The sequence below is a fragment of the Desmodus rotundus genome, chromosome 5 (genome assembly GCF_022682495.2).
Source record: "Desmodus rotundus isolate HL8 chromosome 5, HLdesRot8A.1, whole genome shotgun sequence".
Taxonomy (NCBI): domain Eukaryota; kingdom Metazoa; phylum Chordata; class Mammalia; order Chiroptera; family Phyllostomidae; genus Desmodus; species Desmodus rotundus.
This window is the reverse complement of record NC_071391.1, coordinates 3,754,001-3,766,547: the sequence shown is the minus strand read 5'-3', so window position 1 is coordinate 3,766,547 and position 12,547 is coordinate 3,754,001. Positions and strand designations below refer to the sequence as shown.

Genomic DNA, 12,547 nt, shown 5'->3' with positions numbered 1-12,547 from the left:
CTCAACGGTATGACCTTTATTTAAGCTGGCACATATGTGTATTTTTTAAGCAGGCATAGTGTGCAGGCATCGTGTCCTAAGCAGTGTGCTAGGAAGTTTCCACCTACTGACTTCCTAGGATCATGAAGGAAGGGTTCATACCTAACCTTTCTTCTAGGCCAGTAAAGGACTGACTCTGGAAGCCAGGTTTCCCATCCTGGCCTCCCCCACCATTCTAGTCCCATCATTAAGCAGGCACCCAGGCTCAGAGACAGAATCTGGTTCAACTCAGACTTTTAATTCCACACGACAAAGATGGGAATGAAGAACAATCAACAGACCCTGGTCTCTGGGCTAAGGCACTGGCCCTGCACTGGCTCCTCCACAGTGAGCTCTGGCTTCATCCCTTCCTACAACTTTCTTAGCACTTCAACAGTAATTTAAGAGAGAATTTAAATAAAATAACTTTATGAGTTTATACTAGTATAATAGTTACCACTCTTTCGTTGCTACTATCTTGGCTCCATTTTGTTCTGATGAGTATCTATTACAGGGTAGTATTTCAAATCCACTGTCAGTTGCAAACATTCGCAAGTAAATGAACACCTAAAACAGAAAACATTTGACATTAACTTTACATTGTTTACCTCACTAGACATTCTTGGAATTATAAAAGCAAACCACCACTGACAACATAAAAACATTTAAGATCCTCAAGTAACAAACTTTATTGGTATTTTAAAATTTCAAGTATGTGAGTAACTAATGGCTTAGGCAAAAGTTCACAAAGAACTTAACTTCTAGATGATAAAGTTTTCTCTTTGTATAGTCATACAAATGATCTTACATATTATCAGATCTTCATACTATTAATTTTACAAAAAATTTATTTATTTATATTTAGAGAGAAGAAAGGAAGGGGAAAGAGGGAGAGAAACATTGATGTGAGAAACATCAATCAGTTGTCTCTCACATGTGCCCTGACCAGGGACCAAACCCACAAGCCAGGCATGTGCCCTGACCAGGAACTGAACCAGTGACCTTTAGCCCTGCAGGATAATGCCCAATCAACTGAGCCACACTGGTCAGAGCCAAAAAATTGATTTCAAGTTTCAGTGTTCACCAAAATTTAGGCTTTGGTTTCCTTCACTCTTATCCAAACAGATAAATAGTATTAATCTTATTAATAAACCTACATGTTCCTTGAATAATTTCTCCTGCATTTTGTTCTTGTTGAGAAAATAGTGCCGTGCCCATTCGCCTGAAGTCAAACATTTGAAAGCTTTCTCCAAGTGCTCATCTTTCTTAAAGCGCTCAATTACTTCCTTCAGTTCTTCTTGCCTTCCTTTAATAGGCCGAAATCTGAAAAAAAAAAAAAAAATCAGGACAATAACTCCAGTTATCTGCCATCATCCTTGGGACACCGTTAAGAGATCTTGAGAAAGAGATAACCTAAAACCCGCCAGACATAACAAAAGAGATCTATATTTTTGATAATTATTATGCAAGTAATATTGATAATCAGGAAATACAACTTCTCTTTCTTCAAAATGCATTTTAATATTTTCATTTCACTGTTTTCTCATTAACTGCTGATTCAAGCGAATGCACTCTGATTTCAGGCTTGTACTAGCCATCTACTAGAGAAGGTACAAAATGAAAGACTTATAATAGCACTCGTCTAATTGTGTTAGAATGACAAGTTTTAAAAACAAAACATGCAGAATCAAGCCAGAAGAGTGCCAGGCAATGAGCTTCAGAAGAATGAGAAGCAAACAAAATCATGCCACTAACAAAACATTCTCTACGTACAGTTAGAAAGTCCCCAAACCAAGTACTCCAGCAGGCCTCAAGACACACTTGGTGTTTCAACACCACGGCAGTCAAAGTGGCCTCCGGCCACTGCGTTCAGAGAACAAGCCCTGCAAGAGCGCAGCTCGGCAGTGACGCTGCCGTATGAGGGACGCAAGCAAAAGCTGCCGACACAGAATAATAACAAGCTTCTAGTGTAAAGTCAGCTGTAACGACTTCGGAATACTGTTTCCAGTCACGAAGTAACACATGATGCAATCATGGTCCAAGTAAAACTTAAGTTTGCAAGCCCCTCATTCTGAAGTTGTGTTCTCAATAAAACACGTATTAAAATTAAAGGTGCTTGGATCTTAATTTAAATTTTTTTTGCTAATGTCAGTTTCATTTGGTTTATTTTCCCAAATAAAGTTTAAAAAAAAAATCCAACCAAAAAAGGAATTGCAGACTGCTATTCACAAAGAATAAGTTAAAAAAATATTAATGGCCAAGGAGAAAAGGATTTGAACTATGCCTCTAAACTCTAAGAATCAAAATTACATATCTCATAAATGTGAAAATGCTAGAGCTGAGATAAAAATCTAGCATAAACTCCAGGAAAGTAAGCATTCAAGCAGAATTTTTTTTCTAGGTAAGCTATCATAAATGTATTGAAAACATTTCAATAAGATTTTAAGCCACAACATTTCACCAAGGATTATTTATTAGGTGCTGTGTACACAGGTGCTATGATGAAACATAGAAGAGACAGTGTGGCCACTGATCTCTTTTTAAAAGAATTGATTGATTGATTTTAGAGAAAGAAGAAGGGAGGAGGAGGAGGAGGAGGAGGAGGGAGAGGGAGAGGGAGAGAGAGAGAGAGAGAGCGAGAGAGAAACATCAATTTGTTCTTCCACTCATCCATGCATTCACTGGTTGGTTCTAGTATGTGCCCTGACCAAGGATCGAACTGGCAACCTTGGTGTATTGGGACGATGCCCTAACCAACTGAGCACAGGGATGGCCAAAGCTCTTAAATGAAAATTTTAATTTGGACTAAAAGACATACACATGCATCAAACAGTTAAGCAAGGCATCGATATGCAAATACATGTTAATATGGTACAAACCACATTGCTATAGCGCACTTTAAAGTATGGAAATTATAACTGAAGTGAAGATTTGTTTGGGAAGGAGTCTGCAGTTCTGACTGGTATGGGCAGGGAGGCAGGTTGTGACTTCAGCTTTCTAGAATATTACTGTAGGCAGGAAAGAATCAAAGGATGGCAGGCGAAGTGAGTGGGGATTTAGGCAGAGGAGCCTAGTAATGCCAGATTCACAGAGAGGAACAAGGGCTGAGGAACCAGCGGGGCAACAGGAAATCCTAGAACAGGAAGAGGGAGGACATGAGGTCTGGTGGGATCTCTGGGGGACTTCAGGTATGTTAATACGTGCTGACAGTGTGAGGGACTTACTAGCTTCCGACTCTATTTTCAGTTAAGTCCTCACAACTACTGAGCAGAACCATATGAAAGAGTTTAAACACATCCCAGAGATATCACATGAAGAAATGAGAAAGCCTTATTTATTGCGTTCTCAATTAATTAGCACACCCTCCCAGACAAACTGAGGAGTGGAAACCCTTTAAACAATCAGAATGTCTTTAACTAGGACTGTCAGGATATGGTGTTGGAGAACCACCACTAAAATAATCTAAGAATTTGCAGAATTGTGCAAGTATCCAAACTTCCACAGTTGTAACATTAAGTACCTTGCAGACATCCCAAGTGATTTTGTCAAAATCGAGTTTCGTAAACCCTTCTTGCTGCAAGCCTACACTGGGAGTCTCTACACACGAAGGACAAAGAAGACGACCACGCAGCTGTTAGCTAGGGCATGCCATGTCACACAACACAAAATAGGGCATGGTGGGAAGTGGGCAGCCCACGCTTTGTGCAGTGAACAGAAAAGCAACACTTCCTTTGAGCAAAGACAACATATAACCCACAATGTCAGTGGCAGGGCTGCAAATGACAGAAAGAGCCAAGCAATCTTGGTGTGTCCAACATGGACTCGCTATCTTGGAATAATCGCATGGCATTAGTGAGCTAGTCAGAGGCAGGGCTCAATTCACCCAAGCTCTAAGAACATGGCAGAAAAACAGGTCAGAGACATAGACTGGACACTGGCTACTCCTGCGGGCGTGGTGTGTGCTCCCCACTTCCTGAAACTGCCCCTTCCTATCTAAAAATGCCCCTCAGCTCTCTGCAGTTTCGTTTACTCTTTGTTCCCAATGCCAATTTATATGCTAAAACCAACACAAAATAATGAACTCTCGAGTAATACTCTGCCTTCCCCCTTCCCTGTGCTGACTTTTGTTTCTGCCTTCCTGACTTCCATCAGCTCAAACAATAACAAAACCCTCAAAATGCTACTTGCTACCCACTAGCAAGAACCTCCATTTCAGGGTGGGGGGAAAAGGCAGAAAACTGTACTTGAACAACAACAACAAAAACAAACAAAAAAAGTAGAATAGTTGAAATTAAGACCCTCCTAAAAAAAAAAAAGAACCTCTATTTCACTTAAAATATAATTGATTATCAAAACTTCCTATCACACTTGGTTGCTATAGGCGTAAAATGATTGGCAAAGAAAGGAGAAAAAGGTTCTGGGTGCAGATGGCCGTTTTCAATTATCCTACAAAAAATATATGAAAATCACCTGGCTGACAGTTCAAGTCAAATCCCATTGTAACAAATACTGTGGGGAAATAAAAGCTATGTAAGAACATAAGATTGTTATAATTATTAGGGCCAGAGCAAATGGCACTATGGACCTCAGACAAAAATTAAAATCATTTTCTTTTTTTAAATAAAGATTTTATTTATTTTTAGAGAGGGGAGAGGGAGGGCGAAACAGGGAGAGAAACGTCCCTGTGGGAGAGAAACACTGGCCGGCTGCCTCCTGCGCACCCCCATCCCGAGACCTGGCCCGCAACCCAGGCCCGTGCCCAGGCCACTTTGATTCGCAGGCCGGCGCTCAATCCACTGAGCAACACCAGCCAGGACATAAAATGATTTTCTATCATCGAGTAGAAAGACATTCTCTGCCCTCTCCTTAATCCCAATCACTCTGAATCTCCCATAGAAACCGCACAAAGCCGTCCCTACACCAGCTTCTTAAAGCTAGAAGGAAACTTAGACTATCAACCACAGCCCTCTTCTCCCACAAACGAGGAAAAGAAGGCTCACAGAGGCTAATGAAGGGAAGCCTTTTGCGAGCCTGCTCTTGTGTGGACTCACAGGGCCCTCTGGTGGCGTTTCACATTAGAACAGGATTTGACTTGCGTTTGCCATGGAGCATCAGCCCAGAGACCAGCCAGAGCGCTGGTGGTATTCTGACAATACAGTGGAAGGTAATACGCACTCTTAAATGTGGCCTGTGGGCGTGAGTTGGAGTGGCAGGGAGGCAAGAAAAACAGGCATCTGGTATTTCCAAGTAACTTTGTCCCTCCTCCCTCTTTAACATAAAATTTGCTACTTTCAATAAATATTTCTTTCTTTCTTCCCACAACTCTGATCAATGGCTGCTGTAAAAAAATTTTTAGTGGGCTGGGGAGTGGTGGGGGGAAAATGGAGACAACTGTACTTGAATATTAATTTTTTTTTTTAATTAGAAAGAAAAACCCTGGCTGGTGTGGCTCCGTGGATTGAGCACTGACCTGCAAACCAAAGGGTTGCTGGTTTGATTCTCAGTCAGGGCACGTGCCTGGATTGCAGGCCAGGTCCCCAGTAGAGGGTGTACGAGAGGCAACCACACACTGATGTTTCTCTCCCTTTGTTCTTCCCTCCCCCTCTGTCTAAAAATAAATAAGCAAAAAAAAAAAAATCTTAAAAAGTTAAAAGAAATGTCATTTACAATCATTTACTATTAAAAGGGACAGAAAAAATAAAATGAATTCACACTCCCACACACCTGTTCCCCACTCTTTCCAGAGACTGACTTCCCAGGTTTTCTTGCTATTTGGTTTTTCTGTTTCCAAACTCAAGAGACCACTGTGGTAATGAAGAAAGGTTGTAGATTATATTAGCTCTACTACTGTCCCTTCCATTAGTGTGTACAACCAAGAGCTGACTGGAGGAAGAGAGGGGAGAGGCAGAAAAAAGGGAGCAAGGGAAGGGGACAGGAAGAGAAAAATGCTCAAATATTTTAAGATATAAAATAAGAAAACCAGAAGGCAACATTGTGAACACATTTCCCCCTGTGAAGAAAGCTGAGGGCTGGCAGGTGCCGAGGAGGAAGAGGAGGCGGCAGCGTGCTAAAGCCACAACTCTTCGTGCCTTCTTCACCTGAAAATGGACAACAACCAGAAACACGCCTGGCTGAGTCCTGCTCTCAGCGCTCAGCTAATCCCAGGGAGTGGCTCCTGATCTTTTCATGAAAAAGATTTCTCTTAAAATCACCCTGTTATGGAGTACAAGTGGTTTTTTAAAATACAGCTATGACTAAGACCAAACTATTTTAAAAGGTTTGCAAAGTGTTCTATAACTCATGTTTATGCTGACACCTCCAACACTTAACATAGAAGAACATCATAAAGGCTGCGACAGGTTAGCGGGCATCTTATTACTGTTTGCAACGCACTCTACCTACCTCACAGGGTTGTTGTGAGGAAAACTGTCAGATTTTGAAAAATGCCTTGAGCTCCTCGAAGGAAAGGCGCTATATAAATGCAAAAACAAACAACAACAATAAAAAACTATTTGTACAATCTGTACTTGCAATCTCTAAACAGACTTACAATATTAGCTGCAGCAGAAATGCTTAAAACACTGATACCCCAGAACTCCATGAAGCCGCGGGCAGTCTCGGCACGGGGAAAGCCAGGACGCTCTCCACTTCCCCATGGCATCATTCTACCCCTTGTTACAGCGAATTAGAAGGTCTAAGAATTTCTTTAGGCTCTCTGGTCGAGTACTTGATTTCAAAGTGGCATTTACGGTGGCTTATAAACTCATATCCAACAGGAGATACGAATAATCAAGTGCATAAATAAGTGAAATAAAATGAGATGGCTGCAGCAGGGGAAGGATGAGTAAGGACTGTACAGGCTGGCGTTTGGATCAGAAAAATCAAGAGAAGTTCCCAAGAAAAAGTGCCCTGAGATGACTCCTCGTTTCTTTGTAACGCTGTTCCTGCTCTGCTCACCTGAAACTCCCCCGCTCCTCCTGATACTGTCAAATCTCTGGGTTCTGGAGCCCGAACAAGGGGCGCCTGCCCTGGCTTTACAACATCCACCGCCCTACTCTGATTTTTAAAAAATCAGAGGTATTACTAACAACTCTACTCTCCAGCTAAGAGGAAAAATTTAAGTTTCATAACTGACAAGTCAACTAGGTCTAAATATTTCCCCGTAGACTGAAATTACTATTTTGTTTACACTATTTCCAGGTATTCATGCTATAAGTGACTTACTTGTTAGTAAATTAGGGATATTTTAAAATTAAAACATGAGTATTCATAATATAGCTAGTTTGGGAAATTCTCAAATTATTGAACTTCTACTGTTTCTAAACACAGTACGCTGAAAGAAGTTAAAAGGAGGGGGAAAAGGTACAAAAAAGAGAAACTAAAAACTGACATGTCAAATTACAGATGTATAAACGTGAGAAGAGACCGTTATACAAGTAACAGACAGCTTGGAGTATTAAAGTCCAAGCTCTAATCCTATTTTCCAGTCACTTCATTTGCATCCCAAAGTCAGAGAAGTCTACAAGCTAACAATTTTAGAGATATTTATGGTTTATTCAAATAAAGCACTAGAGATTTTCCATAAAATACTATCTTTGAACATGATATAAGGCAACATTCTGGTAAATTCTTGCTCAAAAGATGAACTAGAATGGATATAGTTTTATTTTCAAGTATGTCCACTAAGATTAAATGAAAATGTATACTATTCCCTACGATTAAAAGTCTCATTAATTAAATTTCTGTGTATTCTCCAAACAGCAGCTTACAAGAGCCTGTTAAACTACCTCTGAAAAGAATGCCGAGTGCCCTCCACGAGACAGCGTCAGTGAGCGCACAGCCACAGGGCTCAATGCCCACCCTGCTGCAAAGCCAGCCTGGCCCACCTGGGGGACGGTGGGATTGTCTACACCACCAGTGGCTGTGTTAGGAACTGTATGAGAAGAATTTAATAACATTGTACTGAAAAATAATGAATACATGTCTTCTTCTTCATGTTTAACTAGGTTGAACCAGTTTTCATTTTAGATCCTTCAATTTCTATTCATAAAAAATTTTACATACTGAATACATTTTAATTGAGGGTACCTGGATATAGTAATATCCTGAGTTTTAATATTGGTGTGGCAATCCTAAACTTTACAATTTAAGGACACATGTTTTTAAGTGAGCCCCCAGAAACTACTGGTAAAGCGCTTCTAATCCACTCTTCACGTCACAAGGAAGCTCAGCAGCCTGGTGCATGGGACCTTGCTCCTGAGACCGTGGTCAGGAGCTTGTCAGAAACAGAGGCTCCCAGGCCTCACCCATAGCTCAGAGTCTGGATCCTAACAAGATTCCCTAAGTGACTCTTAGAAACTATGAGAAGCAGTTGTCTAAGAGAATTTTTATAGAAAATAGGAGTTATTTCCCATAGCAGAAGATAGTAACAGGCAACCCTCCATCCTTCGGAACAAAGCATGCAGATACTGAATATATAAGGTAGATTTCTTTCCTCAGCCACTAAAAACATTCTGTAATTTTGATGGAATGCTTTCTAAAATGGTTTACATGCTTCCACATTTCAGTACATAAGGCTTAGTGAGCATAATCTAACTCTTTCTTGATGACTCCGGGTCATAACTAGGGGCCTCTGTGGTAACACTTTGAATGCCATTAGAATGTTATGTGAACCAGTGATTCACATTTCCTAACTCAGGGGGGGAAAAAGGCCAAAGGGGTGCCTTAAATACTATCAGGATGCTCTAGAGAATGCGCACTGGTCTCTTACGTTCCCTGGGGGGGGGGGAGGGGGGGGAGGGAAATGGACTTAAAATAATGCAAACTAGACTTTACTTGCACACAAGGGCATCCGATTCTGCTGATTCTCAGACAACAGCCATCTGCCTGCCTAATTAGAAAACGTAGGTGTTCGCCCCTCCAAAGATAGGGAGCTATGTAAAGGATCTCTGAGGCCTATCCTTGCTCTTCCCTTCATCTTAGTAAAGACACAGGGTGAGAAGAAATGACACGGAAATACCGAAGGCACATTTTTACCCAAATTTCTTCTTTCTGGATTTAGAATGTAACTGATAAATGCTCATACAGTATCTTACTTTAATTCTAGCAAGGGACAGAATTAAAAGGGAAAACGATGAACACAAGATTTTCCCCATAATCACTTTTATTCACCAATTCCTGGAGAGTAAAAAATTACTCAGCTAATTATCCACCTGGTGATCAAGTCCTCCAGGGTTAGTCACTGGCACCACGGCTACTGAACCCCAGAGCTAGGATGGCAGAGGTAAGAGTGGACAGTGGTCCAGAACTCGCTCTACATTCTAAATCCCTGTGCTTTTCCACCAGACCTGAATACCCTTTGCCATGGAATCTGAGTGATAAAGAAAAGTTGTAAAACTCTGACTCAGTGTACGGTGGAATTACAAAATTATCTAAGAGCCTTTTTTGGGGAAGAGATGGTATTTAAGGGAATTAAAATAAAGAAATTCAAAGGATAACAAATTTCAAGAGTAATATAGTAATATTTTATGTAGATGACATTTGATACTCAATAAAGCACTTGTACAGCTATCTTCTTATCTGTACACTGAATGTGAGCATATGTCTTTAAAGTCATTCACTCTGACTTAGCTGAATCTTACCTAGCTGAATCCTTAGCTGCATCTCAAAATATTAAAACATATGGCAGAACTACCCATGTACAGAGGCAATTACTCAAGTCTTTAATAAAGCCATGAAAAAAACTGATGTAACCTACTTTTAGTAGGGAAAACTCATGCACATTTTTAAGGTTTTATAGCATGCCTGTTAAGATTTTTCTTTCAGCTAATTATCATCAACATTTAAAATAGAATACAGAGATGGTCCCCCAGCCTTATATTTTAACAGAAATATCCTGAGATGAAATAAGAACACAGAATTAAAACTGACAAGACTTTCATAAGCTTTCATTGCTTTTCTTAGCTCACATATAGAAAAATCTTTCTGTAGGAAAGAACTTTCCTTTAATGTTACTTTAAAATTTTGACTGAAAGTAAAATTAGCCATCTCTTTCCTTAAATTTAACATCATCTGTTTCATTTAGGATAAAGACTTAAAATTACCTAGTATTCATTTTGTGTGTTTGAAAACCTAAATAGGGATCAAGAACCAAACTGGTCGCTAGGTCATCATTTTCACAGAGTTCCTTGGCGGACATTCCAGAAGATGGTACATATCGACTCTGTCCCTCGAATCCTGAATTACCATTACCTGTGAAAAGAAAAAGAAAAAGTAACTCAAACTGAAAACTACTAAAATCTACCTTAAAATAACCTTTGCCCATTCAAGCTAGTAGTCAAGAACTGAAATGACCTCAATCAACTTTAATAACGGAGAGTGGAGTGCTAGCTGCATAAACATAAAGCCAAACGCAGTAAACTGATCCGTTACTGAGAGTATTCTGGTTCGCAGACAGTACCAGGTTTCCCAAGAAGAGGGTCAGCGAGACTCTGGCTCCAATGCCTTGCCCCTCCCAGGAAAAGGTGAGAAACGGGGAAGGTTGATGTTGTTCGTTAAGGAAGCAAAAGCGCACCAGAGGGTCAAGGAGGAAAGAGGAGGAGCCTGAGATACTCTCTGCAGCGAGTGCCAGGAGGGTAGAACTTAAGGACCAAAAGGAGTCGCGAGGAGCTGACTCCATCTTCCTGCTTTTGGGCTGGTGAGTGATCACTCTCTCTACTTTGCTGGTAACAGGCCCAGAGGGTAAGAAACTTGCCTATCATTACGGAGCTAGGCAGTAGAGGTGGGGAAAGAAGAGAGAATGACAGACCTACTTCCAACTGACCTCTCTTTAAAAAATTCTGAGTGACTGGATAAAAATAGGGAAGGTGACTGAAGCAGTTAGGTTTAATTGTGGAAGAAAAATAATGTAAAGAGAGGAAAGGAAGGCCAAATCTGTATGCATGCAGTTTCGTCAGTGTCTGGTGTCTCTGTCACCGACGGTCTCAGCAGCAGTCAGTGACATCAGCAGTAAAACTTTAAGTCTCTCAAAACAGGCCAAAAAGTTCGTTTGGTTTTCTTCTGTTAAGATGGCTGTAGTAGCACTTAGTTGTCTTTAACTTCATTTGAAACAATTTTGTTAGATTGTGTTGTGACATCTGTCATATCAGCGTGCATTAAAAAAAGAACACCAAAATTGATGAATTTTTGTATAGCCATTTTAATACTGAAGATGGAAAAAACGCAACATTTTCAGCATATTATGCTTTATTATTTCAAGAAAGGTAAAAAACAACTGAAATGCAAAAAAAGATTTGTGCAGCATATGGAGAAAGTGCTGTGACTGATTGATCGAATGTGTCAGAAGTGGTTTGTGAAGTTTCCTGCTGGAGAGTTCTCACTTGATGGTGCTCCAGGGTCAGGTGGAGCAGTTGAAGCTGACAGCGATCAAACAGAAACATTAATTCGGAACTATCACTGTTGCACCATGTGGGAGATAGCCAACATACTCAAAATATCCAACTCAATAAAGTTATTTGTGAAAATAAAAAAATGTCTTTTATTTTACAGAAAAAATTAAATGGACTTCTTGGCCAACCCAAATAATATGTGAAAGAACAAAAGACACAGTAAGAGGTGTAACCTTTTTTTCATCTACTCTTTCAAAAAAAAAAAATTAAACACTTATATTGGGCATATGGGTATGTGAAAAGCTATCAAATCACTGTATTTTCTGCAACAGCTTTATTGAACTATAATTCACATACTATACAATTCACCCATTTCAAGTGTACAATTCAAAGGTTTTTAAAAACATATTCACATAATTGTGTAACATTACCACAATCAATTTTGGAACATTTCATCACTCCCCAAAGAAACCCCACACCCATCAGTCGTCACTACCTGTTTCTCCCTCCCAGCCCCTGGCAACCACTAATCTAGTTTCTGTTTCTACAGATTTGCCTAGTTGGAAAACTGCATATAGACAGAATCACACTATATGTGGTCTATGGGACTGGCTTCGTTCAGTTGGTGCATGTTTCCAAGGCTCACCCATGCTGCAGCATGCGTCAAACTTCACTCCTTAGTATGGCCAAATAATGCGCCGCTGCATGCATGCACCACATTTGCTTATTCATTAGTTGATGGACATTTGGCCTGTTTCCACTTTTTTGCTTTTATGAATAACGTTTCTATGAACATTTATGTACAAGTTTTTGTGTGTACATATGTTTTCAATTCTCTTAGGTACATCCCTAGGAGTGGAACTGCTAGGTCATATGGAAACTCCATGCTTATCCTTTTGAGGAACTGCCAGGCTATCCTTCAAAGTGGACGCACCATTTTACATTTCCAGCGGCAGTGTATGAGGGTTCTAATTTCTCCACATCATCACCGATACTTGTTACTGGCTGTCCTTTTGATTCTATATATAGCCCAGTGATTGTGAAGTAGTATCTTATAGTTTTAATTTGCATTTTTCTGATGACTGGGAGTCCTTTTTTTTTTCAGGATTGTTTTAATCTGGGTTCCTTAAATTTACATAAGA

The 12,547-nt window shown here is 40.1% G+C and overlaps 1 protein-coding gene across 7 annotated transcripts in view; it reads right to left on the bottom strand.

The window, feature by feature from the left end:
* Positions 1-12,547, bottom strand: part of KMT5B (lysine methyltransferase 5B) — a 49,958-nt gene that overhangs the window by 16,527 nt on the left and 20,884 nt on the right. For 6 of the 7 annotated variants that reach the window (XM_053923978.2, XM_053923975.2, XM_053923980.2 and 3 more), the window contains 4 exons: positions 10,122-10,269; positions 6,421-6,489; positions 1,176-1,341; positions 476-585 (listed from right to left, as the gene is read on the bottom strand). In XM_053923978.2, the coding sequence (XP_053779953.1) occupies positions 476-585; positions 1,176-1,341; positions 6,421-6,489; positions 10,122-10,216 (440 nt within the window). In that variant the 5' untranslated portion in view covers positions 10,217-10,269. The remainder of the gene's footprint in view (positions 1-475; positions 586-1,175; positions 1,342-6,420; positions 6,490-10,121; positions 10,270-12,547) is intronic. The other variant, XM_053923977.2, reaches the window with a different exon arrangement.